This window comes from Perna viridis, chromosome 7, assembly GCF_037379345.1.
Source record: "Perna viridis isolate PV_CMFRI_1.1 ecotype Kerala chromosome 7, ASM3737934v1, whole genome shotgun sequence".
In the NCBI taxonomy this organism is placed as follows: domain Eukaryota; kingdom Metazoa; phylum Mollusca; class Bivalvia; order Mytilida; family Mytilidae; genus Perna; species Perna viridis.
Genome location: NC_142451.1, coordinates 31,635,474 through 31,663,259, shown reverse-complemented (window position 1 = coordinate 31,663,259; position 27,786 = coordinate 31,635,474). Strand labels below are relative to the sequence as shown.

Here is a 27,786-nt window from a genome sequence, read left to right as displayed (position 1 = left end):
AAATTTATATGAAAATAGAGGTTTACAAATAAATATCATTACAAATTAATTTTTCAGGTAAAAGATTTATAAATTTACATACAAAATATGAATTATTTTATCTAAATGAAATATTTCACAGAACCAAAATTGGATATAAAATAACAAAGTTATAACGTTTTGAAAATTGGGATTCTAATCATGAACTTTTCAATTGTTTATCCATTTGTTTATTTGCCAACAAATTTCACACTTAATGATATGCAAAGTAGTGAATATGACATCACTAATGAGATTGGCGAGCTCTCCTATTCTAGGTAATGCACGATCTTATTTATTTAATTATATATAACGGAATCGTGTCTTACCGTCATTGTAGGGTAAATTATTTGTTTCACACATGCCACTTCCGGTTGGGAAATAGCGCAAGCTGTCTTTGATTTCATATAAAACTTCATTTTTTAAAGTTTCGATAAATTCATAATTGAAAATTTATATCTAAATCAAAAGTATGCCTAAGAAGGGTAAGAAAAATAGAGGCGAAGTGGATGAAGACGAAGCAGATTCAAAGTTGGAGGAGAAAATGGCCGGTCTCGAAGTGGACGACGAGACAGATGCAAAACCAAAGAAAAAGAAGGAAAAGGTAGTCGATAACTTCTAAAATAATAGCACAATATATTTAAGTTATAAACTAACTTTTGTCTCATTAATATGGGATCGCTGAAACCTGAAACACTCCTAAAGAAACTAGTTCATACCCCTTACTGGGTATAGTTTTTGTCCAAATAATTTTGCCCTCTTGGGAGGCTAATTTTTATTTTGCTTGCTTGCCTCCCTCGATGAGACATAAACATCAGATTAAAAAAGTGCCACGACAAACATCATGATTAACTGGTCGACTATAGTCTTGGCGCCCAAATCCTAGTCTGACGTTTCACATAACTTCATGGGAATTTAGTCAGAATTTCCTCTGACCCTGCTACCCTCCTCTTTTTTATTTGGATATTGATATGTTGGGTTTGGGTCAGATTGATGTGCCATACAAAAAGTTGGAGATTTAGCAGTACCGCCCTTCAACTGCTTGTAACGACTTTCAAGTTGAAATTGTGCATGTCACACCTACCTAGTTAGATTTGGAATCATTTTCCTGTATGCTGATACCAAATTTGCAACAAAAATTACATTTATTATTGAAGTTTCGATAATTTTCCACGAGAGACCCAGTTTTGTTGACATTTTGAACCGTAATAGAGAGTAGGCGGAGCTTGTTACTTTTGGAACAGAAGGGTAGTGGACATGTAATTTTTCAGCGGAATTTTGAAATATTCTGTTCGGTTCCGGTTTTAAAAATCGTTTTTGCTCCGTTCCGTTCCAAAACCCCTTCTTCACCACCTTGCAGATTTTTTTAATATATTTTGGACCTTCATGTGTATTATATCAGGTTCTTAATTATAATTATTATTGCATACGTGCGTGCGTAAGTATATTAACCTAAGTTGACTTAATTATTGTAGCAGTCAACTCATTTAGCTGCGAAATGTAGCTCTATTTTGTTTTACTTTTTTAATGTTAGAAAAAAAAAGATCAAGAGCTACGATTTCGCAGCTATCAACTCATTTTGAGTCTTAGTCTATATATGTACTTATAGTGGTTATAATGCATATTTGCTTTCCATTCATTGTTAAAGTTATGTTACTGTGTTATAATGTTTATGTGTAATTTGTGCTGTTTTTCATGATACATGATGTAAATGTGTTTGCACTCATAGCTTGGTTTTAAGATGTAGGTCAGAGTAAAATGATGTTTCTAATGAAATAAAAGATTCTTGACTTTTAATTTTAATCTAAACATTAAATTATTTTGTAAACAGGGAAAGTCATCAAAACTTAAAAAGCTGGCTGAGTTGATGGCAGCTGAAGAAAATGGTGATGAAGATGAAGAACAAGACAAGGAAGAAGAGGTGAATTAATATTATAATCAAGGAGGCAAATATAAATTTGTCTTTCTCATAACATATTTTTATGACTTCCAAGATTAGAATCCCTGATTTGCATCCAAAAATCAAACACATAAAAACTTAGCACTCTACTATCTACAGACTGACATGAAGATTTACGGCCTGAAACATTTTTCTTTAGCCTGTTTCAAGGTATCAGTTGGAACATTAGTATTCTTGGTATGATATAATAAGTCAAACAGTAATGTACATATACACATATATATTTTACATTAAAATTTGTTTCTTGCTCAACATGTGACTTGTTTGGAATTCTTTTTATGCCTGTTTTTGTTTTTTGTTTTTATGTATTATGTTAATTGTCCAGCAATGGGCCTGACATTTAAAAAACAAATTGATTTAATGATTGTTATTATTAAAGGAAACTTATCTTTATTGCTCTGATTTTTATGTTTCAGAGTAATGAGACTTAAAACCTAAAATATTTCAAAAAGGTGTGATAGATATTAAAAAAGAAAACACATTTTATTTTTGTTTTTAGATAAAGTTTGTCACAGTGAAGAAAGAGACGAAAGATACAAAAAATGAAGATACAGGACCAATAGAAGTGGATAGAGATGCAGCCTATATGAGGACACAAGAGGAGGGAGAAAATTATGATGAGGGTGTAGAGGAGGAAGCTAAAGGTATTTAGCTGTGTTGTTTCTCTTTAACTACTAGAATCTGATGTATTCAGTGTTTTAGAATTTTTTTTTATTTTAGGTTTCTATGGTAAAAATCTTAATTAATATTAACTTTCCAACAATTGAAGTCTGCTTTTCAAACTGAATGAACAAATCATTCCAGAAATTTATACTTTCTACTTTCTAACATGTCAGCTGAATGTTACGAACACATTTCCTGCTATTGCCCCTGGTGACAGGAAGATGGAATGCTACTTTTTATGTTAGAACACTGATATTCATCTGTTTTTCTTTATATGATAGCTTTTCAAGGATTTTTTTACTAAAATTTCCATCCTTCATTCAACAGGGTTCGTACAGGTCCTTGAATCCTTGAAAAGTCATGGAATTTCATTTTGAAAATTAAAGGCATTGAAAAGTCATTAAATTCTGTATTTTTGACAAAAGTCCTTGAAAGTCATGGAATTTTATTCAAATGACATATTGTTTTATTAAGTGTTGAAATAAGCAATCTTCAGTCTTCTTTATCTCACGTTCGGGAAGGTAGGTCAAGGGGGAATAATCTGTAAGTATTCAGGGACTGGTTTCTGTTTGTGAATGTCATAAAGGGAACCAGATTTAACCGGTGTCAAAACATCATGACCTTATAAAACAAAATGCCAGGAAACTGTAATTTTCAACCCAGGTGGGTTGAGAAAGAAGAATACAAGCATTGGCTTCAAATGGGAGGTGGTGCAGGAAAGGCCAGGTGCACAATCTGTGCAAGAGATATTGACATTCCGAATATACAGTCATTAAAGATATCGAGGTTAACAAAATTCGGTCATGTAGGACACATGTTTCGAACCTAAAGTTCTCATCAGTTACGTTGGCCAAAACATGTTGAAAGGCCAACATATTCACAAAATTAGTACAAAGTTTTTTATAGGTCAAAGCAGTCTAATCCAGGTAAATCTTGAACTTAAGAAGCTTAGATTTTGCTCCTGTTAGAAGTCATGGTAACACATACAAGCTTTATGAATGTGTTCAAAACATTTGGCATACATAAATTTGCTTACAATAATTGAAAAACTTATAAAAAAGATTCGCAATTGTTTGTGTTTTTGGGTATGGAATGTTAAAAAAGTCCTTGAAAAGTCCTGGAAAATTTGAGCCAAAAAGGTGTATGAACCCTGATTCAATCTCATTATTTTTGTTTACACCCTTGTGAAAAAAATTGAAGTGAGTATTTTTAAGCAGATTGTTACCATGAAGTTGGAACATACTATGTGCATGGGTTAAACTAAAAACAAATTTTGTCATGGAGGTAATACATGGTATGTACATGCAGTTAATTTATTCATTGTTTTAAAAGTAGCCCCAACTCTGAATTTTTGGTAAATTTTTGCCATATTTTCAACACATTGGGAAAATATTTTACGGGGGACAGAAAAGAGTCATATGCCGATCCAGAAATGACAAATGCATACTCCCAATATTCATTAGGTTACAACTTGCCAAAAAAAAAAAATTCCCCAGAAGTGAACAAAGTACCAGGCCAAAAAATCACATCTCAAGGAACATTTCACAGGCTTCTTTGCCAGGTCTTCAAAAAATTATGCCTGACAACTGGGAATTTTTCTCCCTTTGGCAGAAACATTTTTTAACATTTTGGGAAAAGTCTCAAGGGTTACCAGCCGATATTCGACTGCTTTAAAAGGGATAACAAAATCACTGACATGTATTATCTAAGGTTAGTGTCTTGGAGTCAAGGTATTACCCTGCAAAGATATATGATATATGTGATTGCCCTTCTTAAATCATGATATATATTGTACAAATATTTATATGCTTGAATAAATTTTTATATGCTCTACTCGTGTTTCAATGAGTCACCTTTCATTACTAGCATTAGAATCAAATACATAGGAAGGTTTAAATCCAAAAACTAATTTTATACAGGATGTACTCAAAACTAAAAATATCTAAATAGGAAGCCAAATCCATTACCAAGAGGTTCTACCATGTGCAATACAAGGAATTAAGCCTCAGTGTTTTAGGTATTTTGAAATTTGTAATACTGCAAATTTTAATAAATGAAATAAAACCTGATATACATGTAATTCTGGATCAGACAAGTCTGACTACTGGGTTGGTGAATGCCTTCAGGAACCTTTGGTCCACCAGCAGTGGCCTCAACCCAATGGTTTTCTAATACAAAAATACCAATCATATATATATATTGAAAGTATTATGATGTATTTATTTATCCGTATTGAAAGGAAGAATTGTATACAAAACTTGTACTTTATTGTAGAAGAAATAGCAAAACCAAAATTAAGCAAGAAAGAGATGAAGAAGTTGAAGAAAAGGGTATGATATAAAAACTTTCTGTAACAATTGTCCTATTGAAAGGCATTTAAATGTAAGTTTTTGGAAGAATCAGGCAAATTGGGAATAATCAGAAACATGAATGTCAAAAACCTACCAATCTGACAATATTTCACACAAGGATATGCTTTTTTTCTATTTGATAAGACCATTATTTAATCTCAGATTTACTGGATTTGATCAGAATGTTTTAACATTCAGTAGAATGCTAGAAAAATGAGGTTTTTGTCAGTGTTATCAGTCCTAATGTTCATTTTCAGTGCATTTCAATGAGATAACTCAAATCACCAAAGTTATATGGAGAATCTTGTCTTTTGTTTGGGGTTCTGATAGTGCAGATTGTAAAATTAAACTTTCAAAATGGTTCTTTCATATCTTGTTTCACCCACTGCCTGAATCTTACAGAGACTGGCACTTGAATGTTTTGATATTTGATATTCTGTCATAACTTCATGCAAAATTGATTCTACAATTAGAGTAATAATGACAGTAAAAAATATATTGTATTACACATATATCTGAACTAATCAAAATTAAAAATTATTTTTAATATATTTGTTTAATTGAAAATGTGTCCAAGATAAAAGCATACTAACAATTTTATCTCTTCAGATAATTAATGAGAATTTCTCCATCATGAACTCTATTCCTTAAGAAAAAAATATTGACAACTTAAACAAGTTGATACATGTACATGTATAATCAGTTTGGAATTTCATTTTATGTTACAGATGGAGTATGAGGAACAATTGAAGAGCTTAGACCCAGAATCAACTGCCAATTTCTCAGTTTCACAGTTAGAAAAAACAGGGAAAACAGCAGTGCTTGAGAATCAACAAGATATCAAGGTGAATTTTCTAAAAATGTGATAAGGCCTGAAAAAAATTCTGTGTTTCTGGTAACCTGACTAACCCTAATTTTTTATGGTGTCAGAAAAACAAAAAAAAGTTTGATTTGGCGTTTTAGTCATCAATTTTATATTAGAATTGCCTTGCTTTCCTATGTGTAGATTCAAAATTCATTTTAAGAAATGAAACAACATGGCCCTATTTTTGAAGATATTACACAGAAAATGAAACACAGAATTTTTTTAGGCATAAGTTATATGGAAAACTTTTGATCTGTTTTATTTCTGTTTTGTTTTGCAAAGGATATATTTGTGGTGAGAAAATTTTTCCACCCTTTTTTTTTACCTAAATATGCAGTCTAAAAATATCTACACCTGCTTCGAGAAAAAAATAAGTAGCTTTTCAGTTGTTTTCTAGATGTATTGAATATAATTGGACAAAAAAGACCAAATCAAAAAATTAATTTGCCACCCATTGCCTGATTCATATATAAATCTTTTACTTTTGCTCCATTTTATCTAACTATATGGCCATCAGATTTAGCCTTTTTTAGTGGAATGAATTTGGCTCCTAAGGAGGTAAACCTAGTGCAAGGGATATAACTCTTGTAATCAGTGATATGTTTGTATCATAGTCATTTCAACAAAGCCATTCAAGCTTTCCTTTGAAACAGAATGAAATCAGTCCAAGTTACTTTGATGCTTACATAAGATTGATGTAAATGGTGAATATAAACATTCCAATGCAATGATTTGTAAGAGTTGTGTCCCTTACACTAGGTCTACCTCCTGATGAGCCTTTAAAAAAATTTCTTCTACCTTTGGAACTTCTATTTTTACTGCTGCTAAAATGTACAGACAGGGTTCATTTAATAATTGAATGTTTCATTTTTGTTTTTGATGTTTCATCGATGTGTAAAAACATTGACTGCAGCACATTTTCAATGGAGCACACAAGTGCTTCTTATGATGTTCAAAATGTGCGAACGGTCAACACTTTCAAACACCTTTGAAAAATCAAAAATGAATCATTGAATTCTTATAATTTCTCTTGTTTTATATCTCTTTTGTTTTTAGAATAGGCAATACTCAGGAATCAATAAAAGTAGACCACTTAATTGTGAGTGTGGCCTAAATAAATAGCATGAAGATGTGTTTCATCGACTCATAAAACATCATGTGTAAAGCTAATTATCGAATGTGATTAAAAAGCATATTTTAATGTTATGCACAGTGAAGTAATTATTTGTACATGTACTGCTTGTATAATTGGAAGTTTAGAATGTAACTTTAGCATGACAAGTTGAATGGTTGCTATGTGCATATTTAATATCATCTACACATCTACAATATTGTCTTATTTTCATTACACAGGTTGAAAATTTCTCTATATCTGCTAAAGGGAAGGATTTGTTTATAAATGCCAACTTGTACATTACCAATGCTCGTCGCTATGGTCTTGTTGGTCCAAATGGGTAAGTTATACAATTACTTTATTGCTAAAGTAAACTTAGCAACTGAAGAAAATAGAAACATGAGAAACTTAAACAGTTTTCCTCTTTTTTTCAATTGTAATTTGGTTTATACAAATACCATATTCTCCAGAAACTCTCAGATGCATACTTAAGCTTGCAGTGCCATTGTGTCAGATGAATACTTTAGCTTGCAGTGCCATTGTGTCAGAAGAATACTTTAGCTTGCAGTGCCATTGTATCAGAAGAATACTTTAGCTTGTAGTGCCATTGTATCAGATGAACACTTTAGCTTGCAGTGCCATTGTATCAGATGAACACTTTCGCTTGTAGTGCCATTGTATCAGAAGAACACTTTAGCTTGTAGTGCCATTGTATCAGATGAACACTTTAGCTTGTAGTGCCATTGTATCAGAAGAACACTTTAGCTTGTAGTGCCATTGTATCAGATGAACACTTTAGCTTGTAGTGCCATTGTATCAGATGAACACTTTAGCTTGTAGTGCCATTGTATCAGATGAACACTTTAGCTTGTAGTGCCATTGTATCAGAAGAATACTTTAGCTTGCAGTGCCATTGTATCAGATGAACACTTTAGCTTGCAGTGCCATTGTATCAGATGAACACTTTAGCTTGTAGTGCCATTGTATCAGATGAACACTTTAGCTTGTAGTGCCATTGTAGTAAATCTATCATTTGATTTAACAATAGAGAAAAGTTCATATAATCAGTTTTTTATGATGTGCTTATTAAGAAATTTACAGAAATACAAATGTATTGTTCTATTCATCACATTTACTGAACCTCTACATATACAACACTTACTTGGGAACCATTCACAATTAACATACCGAAATAAGAAGCTCACATCCAAATCACATACCATAAACATACCACAATGTTAAGTACATGTTTTAAACAGTAGAACTTATCAAATCTTAACCTTTTGTATTAAAAGTCCTGTACTAGCTGATATTTCTGTGTTGGTACTTTACTCATGCTAGTCTATTTTTATACCTCGCCACACAAAATGGAGGGGTATCATGTGATACCCTCCAAAAAGATGCACGTCTGTCAATCCATCCCCTGACATTTTCCGGATGAAAACTTTAATATGAGATATTAAAGGATCTTTTTGAAACTTTGTATAGTTATTGAGTATCATAAAATACAGATCAAGTTTAGTCTTAGTTTGATTGTATCATTTACACAAAATAGGGCCATTTACCCCCAAAATTATTGTGCAATTTGGCAGGATATCATTTTATGTCCCATTAGATATCCTATTTTTCTGTTTGATCATCCATCACATTTATATGGCTCCAAGGTGATACTTGAAAAGCCTCTCAATCAAAAATCACAAAGCTGTTGATATAAATTTCTGGTTGAATTCAGTTGTGGTATAGGTTACTTTGTCTGCTTAATTTTTTTCTGTTCCTTTTCAGTCACGGAAAGACTACATTATTAAGACATATTGCAAATCGAGCACTTACCATACCAGCCAATATAGATGTACTGTATTGTGAACAGGGTAAATACCTCTCCGTTCATTAATTTTTGCACTACTTTTACTGAAATTTTAGAGAATTATTGTTTACATTGTTTTTTTTCTTATTTTTTATGTTTTGTGTTATTTCATCAGAACATTTCCATTGAATTAAACAATAGGTATTATTGAGAACTCTTGTGATTAGGCCAAAGGCTTTAATTGTGTTACAGTTTTAAGAGTTATTGCTAGAAATCAAAGAATTTTTTTTGCCGAGAAGAATATTTTTTTTTCAACATTTATGTAGAGGTGGTGGCTGATGAAACAAAAGCTATAGATGCAGTTGTAAAGGCTGATAAAAAGAGAACAGCTTTATTGGAAGAATGTCAGAAATTAACAGCCGAAGCTGAGAAAGGAAACACAAAAATGCATGAGAGATTGCAAGAGGTTTGTACTATTAGTCTTTTAAGTACCATTCTGTGTAAGAATCAGGCAACAGGTGTTACATCATATTTCTCAACTTGGTCTTTTTTCCTCAAATATTTTCAATACATCTAGAAAGCAACTGAAAAAAAAGTTATTTAAATTTATCCTGAAGCATCTGTAATGTGGATATTTTTTTACTGCTTATATGAGGTAGAAGTGCAGAAAAATTTTCCCACCATTTGTTCATAGTGCATTTCAATTGAATTTGACCTATCAGTATCTTGAAAAGGCAAATTTTACAGACACTTTGATGGTTATTTCTGGAGGTTATCTGGTATAAATACTTGGTTAATTAAATAAAATCTTTGTTTTTTTTCTTCATGTGCCACACCTTATTAATATTTTGCCTGATTCTTAGACGGAGAAGTACTAAACTGATATTGATGTTATTTTTGTCAGAGTTATACTGTTTAAGGGATTCATTACTTTTGTCTTACTATATAGTGGATATTTTTTAAACGAGTACCAAATTTCACAATTCGCTCTATTAATAGGGACATTAAATTTTCTCTTCCATTGATACGGTATAGTGGAGATAACAATGAAATATCTGGACTTAAATTTGGCGACGTTTTATTTTCAAAATTCCCAAATCTTCTTGAATTTAGAACTGCAAATCTTCTTGAATTTAGAACTGCATGAAAATTTTCTGCTATACAGTACTTTAGAAAAGAAAGACAAACATTTCAGTCACAATTTTGTTGGTATGAGTTCAAGATTTATACATATTTTGTTCAATGTAAGTTCATGGGTACAAGCGTTTACTAGTGGTCATTTTTTTAAATACTTGACAGGAAAATAAACATCAGTGACCTATACATACATGCTCAATTTCTGATGATGGCACCTTTCTGTGCTAAGTTGGAGCCCATCTTTGTGCTTCGTACTCCACAACTTAAAGTGCTTACATATGTGCATGTAGTTCCGCTGGTCATAGTACATGTAGTGAACTTTTTGACTGAAGAATCCACGTTCTGTTTTAGGTTTATGAGGAACTAAGAGCTATTGGAGCTGACGCGGCTGAACCTAAAGCCAGGAGAATTTTATCTGGTCTTGGTTTCACCATACCTATGATGGAAAGACCTACAAAGAGTTTATCTGGTGGATGGAGAATGAGAGTTTCACTTGCAAGGTAAAATCTATATTAAGAGAATGTTTAGCACATGCTTGATGACCTTGTTTGGTTATCATAATCTCACACAGAGTTGACTTTTCAGAGAGCCTGTCATGGAGATGTTCATTGATATAGCAATGGCTGACAGTGACTTGCAATACTGAACCACAAAAATTATTCAGTAATATTAAAAACACATAAATTCAGTTAAGCAACGAACAGTAAATGGCTAGATATCACAGATATCAAAACTGTGCTTTGCAAGAAATCTAAAATTTATATTCCTTATCAACTAACTCGTATGTTGATAAAATATATTACAAGAAACACAGAATTATTTAGCCTAGATTGATAAGCCATCACCTGTAACAAAATTAAATCATCTCTTTAATTGTTTTTCAGAGCACTATTTTTAGAACCTACATTACTTATGTTGGATGAACCCACCAATCATTTAGATCTGAATGCTGTTATCTGGCTTGATAAGTAAGTGGTATAAACTACATATACATGTATTTGTTATACAGTCGACTCCACTTAATCGCATATCGCTTTATTGCATATTTCGGTTATTAGCATAATTTTCTCCTGCACAAAACCATTTCCTATTATTCTATTAGGGAAAAAATCGCTTATTTGCATAGGCCTTGGAGGTGCATTTCGGTTTATTGCCTAGAGAATTTTGCCTTGTCCAGGTAAAGACAGGTTTTCCCAAATTCTATTTTAAGCCTTCAGGTCATAAATATGTCAGTCATATTTATTGTTGTAAAAACTAGATTATCATCAATCAGGAGGTGTTAATAATGGATTAAAAAAATAATGGACATAAAAGACAATATAAATGATTTCTAATTACATTAAAATAAACAAGCACCTAGGTGAACAATGACTTCTGACGACATGCCGAACATCACCTTATGATGTGGCTTGAGGTTCGGCTTGGGGTATTTTTTGTCCCTATTTAAATTCTTCAACTACAAATGATTATCAATGTAAATTTAATTTTCTTTAATGAGCTGAACAGTTTTGAGTGAGCTTGGGTTACTAGGCAGAAATATCATACAAAAATTAAAAGTCATTCATTCAGTACAATGTCTAATGAAATTCAACAACCCTAAGATGCCCCATACTATCCACACTTCATTGGAATATATTGAGGTCAATGACGCGTATAATACACAACTATCAGTGTACAATGGTGATTGAACAGAGGAATAAAAACACACAGACCATTTCAAAAGCCCACAAACTGCAAACATTGATGAATATTACACTGAATCCTGGCTGAAATATGAAATATGGGATTTTCTTTCGTAGAAAGGTCAGGAAATTACTTGACTTTTTATAGATGAGAAACACGTGGTTTTACTTATAAATACACACAACATAAAGAAGGTCAATAAACAAGACAAACACAATATATATTATTATTTATTGATAAAAGAACAATACAATGAGAAGGTCTATAACAATTAAATACCAGATCAGAAATGTTGAACAGTGATATCCCTGGTTGATCCACAGTATCGTCGTCTTACCTGAACTCACACTTCCGGTAAAATTGTAATTTCGGTTATAAGAATAGCCCGATTATTTGCATAATTTTTACTGGCAAATAGGCTATGCAATTAAGTGGAATCCACTGTACAATGATTTGATAATATAATATGTCTGTATCTATATACAGTGCATGAGACCAGTTCAATCCAGGGTAATCATGATTATCAGTTCAATCCAGGGTAATCCAGAGATTATCAGTTCAATCCAGGGTAATCATGATTATCAGTTCAGTCCGGGGTAATCATGATTAAAGCAGTATCAAAAACAGTTGATAAACTTTGAATGTTGAGGAACGAAGACAATGTCAAGAAAACTGAAATTGACTCATATAAAATCGTACAGAAATCGAAAGAAAATTCTCAGGAAAAAAATGAAAAAATCATGTTACCAAAGGATATGTTTTGTGAAGTATGTTCTGTACAGCACTTGCTAAGGAGGTAGACCTAGGGTAAGGAACACAACCCTCACAAATCATTGGAACATTTGTATTCAACGTTTAACATCAATGTCATGTAAGCATCAAAGTAACTTAGATTGATTTCATTCTGATTCAAATGAAAGCTTGATAGGCTTTGGTGAAATTGAATATGATACAAACATACCACTGATTTCAAGAGTTATGTCCCTTACCCTAGGTCTACCTCCTTAAGCTGTCTTATAAAACCTGTATGTTCTTTTGATTGTTTCTATATCTTGACCAGGAACCATTAATTCACATAGTATGGTACTAGAATGAAAATTTGAGATTAAAAAAATTAAAATCTATCTATGCTGAGAGTGTTACACAATAGAAATTTCAAGGTATCTAAATGTAAGATTTCAAGTTCTCTAATGAGACATCACTGGGTTAGATAACATTGAAATCTTACCTGAGGTGGTCTGAAAATTGTTACTCATGCATTTTCTGGCACCGTAAGGAAATCTAACATGGCTGAAAATATGAATATTCTTAAAATTGAGAAAGAGAAATGTCTGAAGGTTTGGTTTTTTTTTTATATGATACAATGTATTTGTCAAAAATTTACAAAATGAAATTCAAAAGATGAATATACATTTACTACTGTAAAATTAGACATTTTTGCCCTGTCTTTTGCCAATCTACCTTTGAGCTGCTTTAAATTGCCATTGTTCCTCAAACTGCATTATAATTTTCTTTGAAGAACACAGTCACAACAGTTTATTTTTCATGTTACAGGTCCTATTGCTAAAAAAAACTGCTGTGAGATTTCATGGTTTACTGTTATTCAAAACAGATGAATATTTCTCTAGTACAATAAGGACAATATTTTTTTACAATTAAGTTTTCTGTATTCCAGCTACCTCCAGGGATGGAAGAAGACTCTACTGATTGTTTCTCATGACCAGAGTTTCTTAGACAATGTGTGTACAGATATAATACATCTGGATCAACAGAAACTCTTTTATTATAGAGGAAATTATGGTAGGATGTTAGTTAATATAGCTTTAAAAAGGAAACCTTATTCTGCCTCATAAGATTAGAAATTTCAAATGTCTTGTAAAAAAATAGTGAACTTCACGTAGACCTTTGTTGTTTGTTTTTGTTCTTTTTGTGTGTTCAGTGATGGGGAAGGATGTACATTCGTTTTATAAGAAGTATTAGGCTATTAAAATGTCTCTCAGGGAATATTCATTGATATAACAATGGCTAAATTGCAATACTTTCAGTAACACTCATGACCATAACCTTTACAGCTACTTTGATTATGATATACTGAAATAAAATGCCAAATTTTTTCTTGTTGCTATGTAAATGAATCATTTAAGATATTTAAATCTGAACTTTCTTTCAATTGTACATGTATGTTAAAATTAAAAAGTTTTTAATTGAATATGACTCATTTGATTGATAAACTTCTTATGAGCAGCATTACATCCAAATGCACGAGACGAGCATGATCAAATAATAAATAATAAAGAAATAGTAGCCACATCCAGCAGTACAAGGAGTGAATTCCCAATGTGTTAAGCATTGTGTAGACATTATGGATACAAGAAATACATTGATATTTGTGCCTTGAAATTAAGGAAGACCCATGATTTGACAAACTGTCTGGGTTTCTTTACTGACAGCAATATCCAATGTGTTTTTTAACTGACTGACACATTCAGTGTGTGCTCTTTTTTAACTGACAGCAACATTCAATGTGGTTTTTTTTACTGACTGACACATTCAATGTGTGTTCTTTTTTAACTGACAGCAACATTCAATGTGGTTTTTTTTTACTGACTGACACATTCAATGTGTGTTCCTTTTTAACTGACAGCAACATTCAATGTTCTTTTTTTAACTGACTGACATATTCAATGTGTGTTCTTTTTTAACTGACTGACATATTCAATGTGTGTTCTTTTTTAACTGACAGCAACATTCAAAAAGATGTTGGTACAAAAGAGGAAGGAACAGGTTAAAGCTTATGAAAAACAGGAAAAAATGTTGAGAGAAGCAAAACAGTCTGGAAAGTCGAAAAAACAAGCAGTAAGTTTATAATTATGAAAATTGCTTTTCTTTTAGAAATAAATCATGGAAATTCTACTTTATCATTGTTTACCACGGGCTAGTAATTTATGTGGCATTATTTTATGAGCAGTACAGAGTATATTAAAAATCAACATAAATGACAAGTCCATTGTAAATAATCATAAAATGTAGTCTGTGTGATTTATTACAATTCTAATTTGACAAGTTTCTTCATATTTGTGAAAAGATTCAGCCTAATAGTTGCATGAAATGGTGACCGTTGTTTACATCAGGAACTTTGGATAAAACTTATCTATTACGTCAAATGTCTATGATGCTTTTCATATGTTTATCAAAGTTTTATCATTTCTGTGGTCTAAACAGCTTTGAAGCATGTCATATTAGAATGTATGGTTGAACTTAGTGAGTTTGATGTAGACATAGATACAACAAAGACTTTAAAAATGATTGTCTCTGCTTTATCATCAGAAGTTATGGAACTTGTTGAATTTGTACATACTATATTATAAGAACACTTAGTGGATGCAATTGCGGGGAAACCGCTCAGTGTATTTTGTTCAAATTGTATAGCCTTGTTAGTCACTATATGTAGTGGACGGTTATGCTGCTGTTTTGATCTAACAAAAATTTTACAGGCGTTATGGGACTTTTGCACTGCAACATTTTTGTGGCAGCAGAAGACATATGGCTAGGTGCAGCAATCTTGTTTTTAAGGATTTTCAATTCTTTCTTAAGAGTTTTTTTAAATATGTGTCAGAAACTTCCTAATTAGAAAAGGCCCTAAGCAAAACCCTGTTTTAATTGCATCTTTTAGGAAGAAAAACAGAAAGAACTGCTGACAAGAAAACAACAGAAAAACAAAGCAAAACAACAGATGTTGGAAGAAGAGAAAGGACCCCAAGAGTTGTTAGCTAGGCCTAAGGACTATGTCGTTAAATTTGACTTTCCTAATCCTTCTCCTCTTAGTCCACCCATTCTGGGTTTAATGGGTAAGTTTGAAATATATTCAAAAATTTGTCCCAGCACTTCAATATATATGTATTTACTGTATTGTCATATTGCAATGAGATGCTTTCTAAATTGGTTGAGAAATGAAAATAATTATACCCCACGGAACAAAGTTGTGAAGGGTATAATGTTTTTGACCCGTCAGTCAGTCCATCTTCAGTTTTCTGGACTTTTTTTTTTAAATGCATGCAGATATTGACATGATTTTTTGGTATATAAGTTCACCATGATAAGTTACAGGTCAACTTTACATTTCGTTCTGCTCTGATGATTTTTACGGAAATTACCAACCTTGAACTTAGCTTAATTCACAGAAATAACTGTTTTTCAGACTTTTTTTCTAAACGCTTGCAGATTATGACATCATTTTTACTATATAAGTTCACGATGATAAGTTAAAGTCAAGTGTACGTTTTGTTCCACTATGGTTGTATTTACTTTGGATTAACTAAAATTCAAAGAAATCAGTCTGGAGTTTGAAACTACCATTCTGAGTAACATAATTTAGTTAGATGATAAAGGTCTATAGCCTGTAAAAAAAACACTCTTATTCCTTTTTTATTGGGGTCCTTCAACATATTTTTCTCTTATGAACAAATTTACTTGAGTATCCAACATTGGGACGGGTGGGGTATGTGAGGGTGATCACTAAGGTTCTTTAATTATAATGAAGTCTTGACAACAATTTTATTTAATAACTTTCCATTTTCTTCAGACAATAAGATACTTCATGGTGGTCAATATTAATACAAGACCAATTTATTAGTGTAAATGTTCCATTTTATTGGTGGAGTTTTGACAGACAAGATGCACTTTTAGTATGGGGTACTTCTGAACTTCCCTTATATCATATATGATAATTTTTTTCTCTGATTTTAGATTGCGACTTTAGTTATGATGGAAGGGATTTCTTATTTAAGAATTTGAACTTTGGTATTGACATGCAGTCCAGAGGTTTGTACAAAGTAAAAGATTCTTATTTGTTTTTTTTTTGTATGACAAATGGTGTTTATTCAGCCATGTACAGAAAAAAAGTTACAAAATAAAAAAGTGATCTGCAAATATCCTTTCCACAATCCTGTCTCAAAACACTAAAAATTTTCATCACAGATCATCTTAAAAATACACTACATAAGCAACTAAATGATTATTTTTTGTCTGGTACATGTATTTTTTTTTCTTAATGCATGTAGAACAATTTGATGATGTTATTTATTTGTTTGATACTTTTTGTATCAGGAAGCATATACTGAAGTATTTGTGATCAGCTATGTCAAAAATATGATATGGGGAAGAAAATAAACAAGACTCGTTTACCATTGATTGATTGACTGATTATTGGGTTTAACGCCAAAGCAGCAATATTTCAGCTATATTCAGGCGATGAACATGAAATGGGAAGATAAAATGAACATGAAGTGATGACGAAATGAGAAAAGGGACGAGAAAGAGTAATCAAGGGAACCAAGGTTATAGCGGTAATCAAAAGAATGTAATCCAGGGACAAAGACCAGACATGGAAAACAGACATACACAACAAAGACCATAAAGTAACTAAAATCATACATACAAAGTAACAAAAGCAAATGAGCAACTCGGACTCCTCTAAAAACTGGGAGCATGGACCAAGTGCACCGGTAGGGAAAGCATCCTCTGCTTCTCTAGAAACATTCACCAAGTTGCTCATAAAAAAGTCAAGTCTGGGGTAGACAAACGAGGAAAGGAAAACAATGACACCTTGAACAAATAAGTTTTCATGATGCAGATGGATACACCATAACAATCCTCGAGTTCATGATGACTACCATAAAACTTCTGTAGTGATGACTTCAATTTTGAAGCAACATAAGCCTGTTCCAGAAGCCTATTTGTAAGAGTTCTAGCACGATACAAAAAGGCTGTGTAGTTTCAACGAGCTCTGGCATAACATATGAGTTGTGATGTGAACACTCCATACGCAGGACACAAGGATAGCAGGGTCGACAAATTTTGATTGCCACAAGAAAAAGGGAGGGATGGGTAGGGTCGGGCAATTTAGCCTCCTGTGGCGGAGCACAAAGGTTACTACTATCGAATACCACAGCAGGGTTCTGTAACATGCGAGGAAAGTGGCATCTTTCCCCACACGGAGCACCACTATGGTATGCAGTCAGGTTTTCCGTATTATAGCCTGACAACCCCAGCATGTAACATGCCAGGGGTACCCCATTCCACCCCCTGGGGCACACAACCCAGTTGCTCTGTGGGCAGAGCACCTAGCCCCCAGCTAGGTTTCTGAGCACTATTTAGTCGCCTTTTACAACAAGCTTAGCGCTGCTGCAGGCCTATTCTTTTGACACCCGGACCTGCACAGTGTCATTTACCATTGAAGGCATAAATACAAATTGTTTACCTGGTGTACAAGAATCCCGCAATTCTTCAAAATTTATGGCGTCCTGAAATTTCTCAAATTAGTTAGTAAAAATGCAACCATAATAATACATGTATCTGAAAATAAATCTGTATTGATGTTTACTTATTTTTCTGTTTGACTGGTAACCATACACTTAAGAGGATACAAGAAACCAGTGTTCAATTTTGAAAGGTTTTCTTACTTGAATTTCATTTGCCAAAACACTACATGTGTATTTCATTTAGCTTTTGGTTGTCTGCAACTTTCTGGCAGTAACAGTCATTTTTAAGGCCCTTTTTATACTTTTTTTTTTTTTTCAAGTACACTAGGTTATTAGTGTCTTAAATGCCTTATGAAAACTCTGTTTGAAATTTGACTTATAACTGAAAAATTGTATTATTCTGTTATAGTTGCCATTGTTGGACCTAATGGTGTGGGTAAAAGTACATTCCTGAAACTTTTAACTGGTGATTTAGAGCCTGTAAGTTTTCCTATTATGTTGAATTACATATCCTGGATATGAAAATATGGAAAATATTTACTGAAACCAGTTCATATGCAATTTATTACCACTTTTCTTTGAGCAAAAAATAAATTGCCAAAAAAAGTCCCTTTATTGGATGTTAAACTGAATGTAAATCATGAAAGTAATTGGCAGCCAAATTGAATTGATTGATTTAAGTGCTGAAAAAAAGTTTGGAGACAAGTATGAGAAAAAGTTGGTTTCAGGACATATCATTTGTACTGGGAAGAAGTTTGATTTTGATATTATCAAAAAAATGATAAAATGATTAACCTGATATTTACACTGAAAAGCACTTTAATTTATTTGTTTGGTTTTTTTTAGACAAAGGGAGAAATGCGAAAAAATCACAGACTGGTAAGATTTGATTTTCTATAGAAAATGCATAATTTGATACAGCTTATAACAGACTATATAAAAGACTTTAACATATCAACTCATCCTTATTGCATAAGCGATGAATGAAAGTAGTTTAGTAATTGTGGACCAAGCTGAAGGACAAAGCCATACCATTATATTTAGAGCGCTAAGCACAGCTTGATACGACTAGAAGTGTGTTTCATTTATTCATGAAACATCATTTATAAGGCTGATAATCCAAAGAGATTTCTGTATTTTTATGATATGCACAGTAAATGTAATTATTATGTAGTAGTTCTAGTGTAATAATAATACCAATGCATGAATTTGAAGTGTAATTATCTTGTATTTCAGAGAATAGGAAAATACAACCAGCATTCTGCAGATCAACTGAATCTTGATGAATCTCCTGTGGAATATTTACAGGTATATTCATACAAGGAAGTGAATGAAGGATAATATATGTGATTTTTTAATTATGTGCCATAAAAACATTGTTTGATGGTTTGTAATGGTTGAGGTGATTTTGTATGTGATATGAAACATCCATATTATATTCTTTTTTTTTCTAACCAATAGGCTTCTGGAACAGGGTTATGTTGCTACAAGATTGAAGTCATCACTACAGAAGTTTTATGGTAGTCATCACAAACTCGTGGATCGTTATGGTGTATCCATCTGCACCATAAAAACTGATTTGTTCAATGTGTCATAGTTTTCCTTTTCTCTTTTGTCTACCACGGACTTGACTTTTTTATGAGCAACTCGGCAAGTGTTTCTAGAGAAGCAGAGGATGCTTACCCTACCGGTGCACCTGGTCCATGCTCCCAGTTTTTAGTGGAGTCCAAGTTGGTCATTTGCTTTTGTTACTTTGTATGTATGATTTAAGTTACTTTATGTTCTTTGTTGTGTATGTCTGTTTTCCATGTCTGGTCTTTGTCCCTGGATTACATTCTTTTGATTACCGCTATAACCTTGGTTCCCTAGATTACTCTGTCATGTTTCAGCACCTTAACATTTGAATGCCAAATGATTTGGCACAAATTGTATTCATCATGTAACAACATTTCCTGTATAGGGTATGTCAGTCTCATCATGTGACTCCATGGTATCACGAGAATGGGTCCTAATCTACCATATAAATGCGTTGAGATTTGTCATTTACAGTGCTTTCAGTTTAATATTACAATCATAACATCATTTTGTGAGCAATACAGATAACAAATGACACATATATGTTTCTACATGATAAAGTGTTAACAGGTTAAGAAAAAGTATAAAATAGAAGATTTTGTACTGTGATTCAGCATTTCGAGATCCCATGTTCCATGTTCTATTTACAGAGGTTGTTTAATATACAATACCAGGATGCTAGGAAAATGTTAGGAAGGTTTGGTCTCGCTAGTCATGCTCATACGATTAAGATCCGTGATTTGTCTGGCGGACAGAAGGCTAGGGTTGCTTTAGCAGATCTTAGAAGCCGTCAACCTGATGTACTTGTGTTGGTAAGTAATTCTGTGTCCAAAATAAATTTGCCAACGCAATGTTGCAACTGGAACAGGAAGGGGGTAAAATAGTAATTCATACTGGATCCATATAGCTAGTACATATATTTCTGTTGCTAAAAAGCTGGATTTATGATTCTTGGTTTAAATGTATATTAAAGTTATCTGATTGACCTGAAAGTTGTAAATAGGTAAATTAAACTTTTATCAATGTATAAAGATACATGTACTTGTAACACAAGTAAGAATTTAAGGACAGTCATCACAGCCAAATGTGCCACATATGATAATCATTTGGTGCTTGATTCATATGATAGTCATATGATGATCATATCATTTGCATATGTAAAGAATGACTTGCTAAATTATGATAATCACATGTTTGTGAAAAATATATGTTAATCATACCACGCTCAATTCTTATGATAATCATATGTTAATTATATCGAGCTTAATTTATATGAGTCATATGTTATCTGAAACATATGTTAATCATATCAAGCTTAATTCTTATGATAGTCATATGTTGCAAATTACATGATTTTTTTTGCTTGGCACTTTTTTCTGTGTAGAATAGATTATCAGATGAATGCTTTTTGTTGTTTGCTATGCACTTGCAGTTATAAAGCACTGCTCAGTTTGATCATGTTATCATAGTTCAAATTTCTCATTATTAACCTTGTTGGTTTTAGGATGAACCTACAAACAATTTAGACATAGAATCTAATGATGCCCTGGCTGATGCTATAAATGCTTTTGAAGGAGGTAAGTCTGATGTTTTACATCCTGCCGATTACATGTATGTATTGGCTAACATTTTTTCTGTCCATTTTTCATGTTTCAGTGATTAACTTATTTTTCCAATTTTCTCTGAAGTATCTCAGTATTTTGACTTGTTTGTTGAACAACGAAATTAGTAGATGTGACTTAGTAAATTCATACTGTAGATGTTTGAATTTTACATTTTGGCCATATGGTTACAAGGACATATCTTTTTTTGTCTTTTTATACCCTGCCACATGTCTGTTCCCTTATGATTTCCAGATGTTTACTTATGAAAAAATATTGAAAGATCTTTTTCAACTTTTGTGTCCAGTTATTGATTATCATAAAATACAGATAAGTTAAAATTTCAGTTTAATTAGATTATTTACACAAAGGTTAGTTTTTACCACCAAATATTGTTTGCAATATGGCATTTAATGTTTCTTAAGATGCCCCATTTTTTTCCTTGTGATTTACAGAATGTGCTTAAGATTTAGGTACATTTAAATGCTCAACCTATTGGTTATTACAATGTTATTTATACTTCCTCTTTTTTAGGCGTAGTGATTGTGAGTCACGACGAAAGATTGATACGAGAAACAGATTGTCAATTGTGGGTTGTAGAGGAGCAAACAATAAATGAGATTGAAGGAGACTTTGATACATATAGACAAGAACTGTTAGAATCATTAGGGGAGGAAATACATATGCCACAGCCACAAGATACTACAGCATCGAACTGAAATCTCTTGTTGCAATATTGTTGTTTAATTTATTGTCAAAGATGGTGCAAGTCTTAACTGTGATGATGTTGTGGAAGGAAAATAAGTGCATACATTCAAATCAGTCAGAATTTTTTGCTTTCATGGTTTTAATTAATAAGAACTGGATATAATAAGTGTTTTTAAAAAAAAAAATATTGTTTGAGTCATAATTGTAAATTTACCATAAAATGTCCTCAAAAGAACAGATTAGTTACTTACTAGAAGCTTTTGTTGAATGTTTTTTTAAGTTTTCAAAAAAAATTTTCTTAGCCATGTACATGTACATGTACTTGTAAGAATGTATGAAGTTCATACATATTATCTTTGATAAATATGAAGCACTGTTAATATTATGAAAAGTGTTTCAAACAATCTCAAAGAACATCATTGAAGGAATGGGGTTGGTATAAATACTTTAAAAAAGATCTTTAATCATGAAATAATAAAAAAATCTTGAATTTGTTGTGCTTTGTCAGTTTTTGCCTCAGTTTCATTGCTATCTGTATATTGTTGAGTATTGCAGTTGTGTTTATTACCTTATATCTTTTGCTTTTCAGTTACTACCTTCGGTTCTTTGAAAGTTTAAAGTACTTATCCAAATACTAGTCGTCGTCAATTCGTTTCACTTCATCCCTCATTGTTAACAATTTTTCAAAACTCTTCACCTCTGAACCAATTAGAATAAAACTTGGTATGAATGGTCCTTGGGGTATTCTGCATAGAAATGATGTGGGGATTTTTGATCCATTGAAAAACATGGCTGCTGTTAGTAATAATGGAACATAGGAGTCAGACATAAATTGATTGGATATATCTTCAAAACCGTTAGGTTTCGCTAAATTTTGACTATGGTAAAAGTGTTCAGCATGATGAGATCTATCTCTGGTCAAATTTTCATTAAACCATGTTGGAGTTATTGCCCTTTTTCGATGTTTTTCCCCTTTCATTCAAAAATCTTCTCTGAAATTACTAGACCAATCAGAACTAAACTTATTATGAATGTTCCTAAGGGTGTTCTGCACAGAACTGATGTGGGGATTTTGATCCATTGAAAAACATGGCAAGAATTTAACAGGGGATCAATTAGGCTCCTGGGAGCCTCTTGTTATCTCAAAAGTGCAACTACAGAATGATGAAGTTAGACTAATTCTGTGGTTTGTAACTTTCTGAATTAGAAATTAAAGTGACTTCGGTGGGACCTCCTGTCTATTTTTTATAAAGACATCTACTTAAGTGCATGTCCTTGTAAAAATTACTGCAGGTGATGATATATACGTACTTTAAGCTCTCTGATTTTTACATGGATTTATACTTAAATACATGCATCCTACAAAAACTTAAAAGATTTATTTTTCACCTTTTAGATGATAAAAAATGAAAAATTTGGTAATGTGTTTATGAAGAAAGTGATATGTCCAGGGGCGGATCCAGGATTTTAGATTAGGGGGGTGCATTAAATTTTTTTAGGTTAATTTTTTTAAATATTCTTCTAGAGTGGGTGCAATGTAGATATTTTTTGTGGCAACCTTTTCAACCTAAAACTGCCAAAATCTACCCCTGACAACCCGTGCTCTGCAAAATTTAGGGAGGCATACGCCCCCACCTGAATCTGCCCCTGATGTCAAGGAAATAACACCCCAACTAGATCATTAAAAAAACCAGCCTTTTGGCTTTATTGAACCTTAAGAAATTTCCCACACCCTTAGTCTTCCTTTCAATGGCCTCTGTATTTTGTGTACCCAATAGCTTGAATGAATACTTGTATTTTTGAAAAAGAAACCGTTTGGTGAATGTCTGATAGAAAAAAAAGACCATTGTTTGCTGATATTAGCTTTTTTTATTCACATCAAAACTTGTACATGTATTACAAAAAATGGTTTGTGATTGATACTTGTTCACCACAATCACTTGTTTTTAATTCAGATATTTTTCTATTGTTTCAAGAAGGTATGAAAATGATTAAAACTACTAGAACAATAACACCATATTTTAAAATACACTCTATTAATATACATGTATCATGGGTACCACTTTTTCAGTTCTCCTAGTTGTTAATGCACTGACTAGAAAAATTTATAGAAGTCTGGTAAAACTTAAAGTTCATTTCTTTTTTTTCTTCTTGCCTCCTTTCTTCCCACCCTTCTTCTTTCCTTTTCCTTTCTTCCCTTTTTTGCCCTTTGCTGATTTTTTCTTTTTCTTTCCTTCACCACCAGGTATGCTGAAATCAGGTACCTCAAACACTTCACTGACTTCCTCTATCTCTGGTAAATCACCTTGTTTTGCATCATTTATAATGTTCCAGATTTCTGACTCGTGCTTGGTTAAGTCTATTGGTTTTATACCTGTCACTGTCATGGCATCTAGTTTTGCACCTGCTAATAATAGATGTTTTACTACTTCACTGTGGTTTCCTGTAATGTAATTCAGAAGGCAAAATAAGAGATATTTTTTATTATTGAAATCACAAAAAAATATTCCCATCACAAAACCAAACCTTTTTGTAACTAGCATGTTCTTGCATCTATATGCATGCTGTTTTTGGTGTTATTTGCACAAAGAGAGGGAACACCTTTTTATTTTTATGGGGCTGGGGGTGGTGGGGATTAAATCAAGAGGCAGGAAGATGATTTATGGTTTTAAAAGATTAAGATGAACAACTGGGCAAAGCCAGGACATGCAAGAGTAAAAAATAAGAAGTTAAGTAAGAAATTATACTGAAAATATAAATCCAGGACACAAAATTTGATCCCAGCCTCCTTTCCCATAGAAATCAAACAGTTGCTCCCTAAGTGTATAACCTGTACAATGCAGAAAGGATATATATATCTTAAAAATATACTTGCCTTTTAGGCCTTGGAAATGAGGTTGATGCTCATAGAAGAAAAGGGACTCAAGATTTTGTTTCTGCAGTTACAAAAAGTTCTAACGGCAAGTGATCATATAAATTTGGTGTCAATGACAACCACTTATCCACTGTCATTTTACCATGGCAAATTCAGTTCAAAAATTGGCAGCCACAGGGATATTCACAACACATAGATGTTCTTGGCACCCAAAACGTTTATGCTGTTAGGGATTTCACACTGGCAAATTGGATTTTTCATTCAATATAACATTTTATGCATTCATTATTTTTAAACAAACCTATTTTTTTTCAATTACAAGTAAAGTAATTCATATTAAATCACAGAAATGTTTACTTGAAATGTAAAACAAAAATACTGGTATAAAAACTTACCTGAGACAGCTGCATGAAGTGGTGTGACATTCAGTCTCCCTTTTAGGTTTACATCACAGTTATTTTCTATTAGTAATTTTACAACTGATGTGTGTCCACCTATAAAGGTACAAAATAAACATGTATGTGCATAGGATAGCATTGTCCTCTAAGTTCTGGTTCACTCTGTATTTCAGCAACTTTTTCACTCCAGAAAGGTCGCCAATTTCGGCAGATGCAATCTGTCTTGTCTCCATTTCCCTCCCAACAAAGGTCTTTGATATAAAAATACCACTCTGCACCATAGTTATATGGCGATTTTATGAGAAAAACTTGTCAAGTTCTTGTTTACAATAATCGTGAATTATTTCCCTTTGACAAACAGATGCCCACTTTGCCTCATAGCACAATAACTTTAAAATAAACTTGTTTCTATCGTGTGATAAGTTAAATAAAATATATGAAATAAGTCATCAATCATTAATTCTCTTTCTTTATGGCAAGGTTTAAACTATTTCTCCACTACAGTTCATAAAGCTTAGACTTTTGACAAAGAATCATGTGATTAAATTAATTGCCATATGGATGTCAATACATATTAAAAGCAAAACTACACAAAAATTATTTCCAACAAAAATGGTAGAAAACTAAGGAAACCTCTAGGGGATTTTGAATCAAAACTGACTGAATAAAAAGTCACATGTGTTTTCAAAAATTGGTTTTGAATGCAAGAAATACAGGAAAGCCATGGTTGAAGAGAGAATGAAGTAAAAAAAACCAAGACTGAAACCACATTGAGACATTGCAAAACATAAAAACTGAAATTTTTCTGTGCAAATATCTCGTACAAGTCAGTCAGGGGCATAGGTTACTTGATGGAATTAAAATCTTGATCTAACCAGCTGTACTTTTTAAATGATTTGCAACAACACTTGCAATATGGCTTGAAACCGGGAGGGCTTTGGCATTTCAACTGAATACATTAACACTTGAACACTAAGCAATATTCCAATTAAATGTTGGTTAAGCAAGGAGTTTAAAGGACGAACTTGAATACCATTCATAATCATATCTGGGAGTAATTGAGCCGGCGCAGATCCAAGGACTGGCATACCAGGCGTATGCCCCCCCTAAATCAGTAAGAAAAAAAAATTTTCACCACGAGTTTCACACCATAAGATTTTTTGCCTTGCTTCGCACTGCATTTAATTGAATTAACGCCCCACTAAACTCAAATCCTGGATCTGCCACTGCTGAGGTAGCTCCTTTAACTGTTTTAAACAATATCGTACACACACAAAAATGAATCGATTTCTTATAATTCGATCTTCTATGACGCTTTAGATGTTGTTTCATTACCAGCACAAGCTTTAGCAAGGGCACACATGCCGTCATCGTCCTTTGAGTTCGGGTTCACTCTGTATTTCAGCAACTTTTTCACTCCAGAAAGGTCGCCAATTTCGGCAGATGCAATCAGTCTAGTCTCCATTTCCCTCCCAACAAAGGTCTTTGACATAAAAATACCACTCTGCGCCATATTTCTATGGCAATTTAGTCGTTTTGCGTGAAAAACTTGTTGTCAAGCCCTTGTTTACAATCGTGAATTATTTCCCTTTGACGAACAGGTGCCCGCTTCGCCCCATTCGTCCGTCGTCCCATTTATGTTATACAAATGTTCGTCTCCGCAATAAAATATTTTCTTACAATATTGTACACATTATTATTGAAAAGATTTTAAATAACGGAAACAAAAAAATTACCAAACCCTTATTCAATTCATAATCAAGTCAAGCCCAAAATAAATCTGTCAAAATAGATATATTACCATCCGAAAGGTTCTAATTAATTATAGTCACACGTATGTACCAAGTTGGGTCAAATTCTATTTTTAGAAATAACTTAGTCCTGTGACCTTTGGCATTAACAAAGGAAAGCCATTGACGAGTGTTCATATGGATGATATGGAGAAAACTTCACAAAAACAGGTGATGATTTTCAACTTTAAGTGGTAATAAGAAACAAAATGATGTTATGTTTGTTTTTGAATCAAGAGCTATACACAATATCTTAAATTTATTTATATTGATAAATCATATCGTGCATATTTCTCTCGGCAATCACAATGAGTCAATGTTTGAAATTGTATTGTGAGTAATTAGTTGTGAAACCTGCAAATTAAGTGTAAAATATTAAATATGTCTTGGAGATGTTTTGTTCAGATGTTTCAAATGCTCAATTGTTACGTTAATAGCCTTATCCACCATCACACAGATTTTCTTTTGGTCCTAAGTACATCAGATCCATGATTTTTTTAACCATTTTTGGACACAAAATTCAAGCTTGATAAAGCTCAGAAATCTGATTTCTACTTAATGCATCATCAAAAATATATAAAATTCAAAAATAAAAAGAAAGCCATGAAGTTTCACCCAAACTAGTGGCAGCATTTTTGAGTATTGTGTGAAGTGTAAACCAGACAGGCAAACACTGGTATACCATAACATACCTTGATAAAAACCATGATTTTTAACATTCCTTCGAAACTACTTTTAGACTGATTAAATAAATTAAAATTGTTTTATTTATGTACATTTATTTACATTTAAAATACATATACATTGTATTCACAATAGATGCATTTCAAATCAATTCAATCAATATGTGTATCATGTGATGGATAATATATTTTGATTCAGAACAATGTTGGTGATTGCCACATGAAAACTATATAGCCAACTATCTATTCATATCCAATACATAGCTAAATTTCCAGAAAAAAAACAGAAATCAGAAGTATT

General features: G+C 32.6%; 2 protein-coding genes across 2 annotated transcripts; one reads left to right on the top strand and one right to left on the bottom strand.

The window, feature by feature from the left end:
• Positions 1-351: 351 nt before the first annotated feature.
• LOC148612305 (ATP-binding cassette sub-family F member 1-like) lies at positions 352-22,234 on the top strand. Its single transcript, XM_088593614.1, has 20 exons — positions 352-622; positions 1,850-1,939; positions 2,478-2,622; positions 4,916-4,971; positions 5,721-5,837; positions 7,211-7,311; positions 8,754-8,839; positions 9,102-9,241; positions 10,264-10,412; positions 10,797-10,880; positions 13,271-13,395; positions 14,339-14,451; positions 15,269-15,443; positions 16,342-16,416; positions 18,265-18,335; positions 18,702-18,734; positions 19,092-19,163; positions 20,081-20,242; positions 20,935-21,007; positions 21,566-22,234. Exons 1-20 carry the CDS (start codon positions 491-493, stop codon positions 21,748-21,750), a joined length of 2,184 nt encoding a protein of 727 aa, XP_088449740.1. The 5' UTR covers positions 352-490; the 3' UTR covers positions 21,751-22,234.
• A 1,490-nt stretch (positions 22,235-23,724) lies between these two features.
• LOC148612304 (uncharacterized) lies at positions 23,725-26,616 on the bottom strand. Its single transcript, XM_088593615.1, has 3 exons — positions 26,348-26,616; positions 25,010-25,108; positions 23,725-24,182 (listed from the first exon to the last, which is right to left on the bottom strand). The coding sequence occupies exons 1-3, from the start codon at positions 26,523-26,525 to the stop codon at positions 23,872-23,874; spliced, it is 588 nt and encodes a 195-aa protein (XP_088449741.1). The 5' UTR covers positions 26,526-26,616; the 3' UTR covers positions 23,725-23,871.
• Between the last annotated feature and the right edge of the window lie 1,170 nt (positions 26,617-27,786).

What these genes read in the sequence shown, in the direction of transcription:
- LOC148612305 (XM_088593614.1), top strand. Translation starts at nt 491, where the DNA reads ATGCCTAAGAAGGGTAAGAAAAATAGAGGCGAAGTGGATGAAGACGAA. An exon ending in AACAAGACAAGGAAGAAGAG is followed by an intron (nt 1,940 to 2,477) that starts GTGAATTAATAT and finishes TTTTGTTTTTAG; the next exon opens with ATAAAGTTTGTCACAGTGAA. An exon ending in TGCATGAGAGATTGCAAGAG is followed by an intron (nt 9,242 to 10,263) that starts GTTTGTACTATT and finishes GTTCTGTTTTAG; the next exon opens with GTTTATGAGGAACTAAGAGC.
- LOC148612304 (XM_088593615.1), bottom strand. Translation starts at nt 26,525, where the DNA reads ATGGCGCAGAGTGGTATTTTTATGTCAAAGACCTTTGTTGGGAGGGAA. An exon ending in CCTTGCTAAAGCTTGTGCTG is followed by an intron (nt 25,109 to 26,347) that starts GTAATGAAACAA and finishes GTACCTTTATAG; the next exon opens with GTGGACACACATCAGTTGTA. An exon ending in ACTTCATGCAGCTGTCTCAG is followed by an intron (nt 24,183 to 25,009) that starts GTAAGTTTTTAT and finishes ATTACATTACAG; the next exon opens with GAAACCACAGTGAAGTAGTA.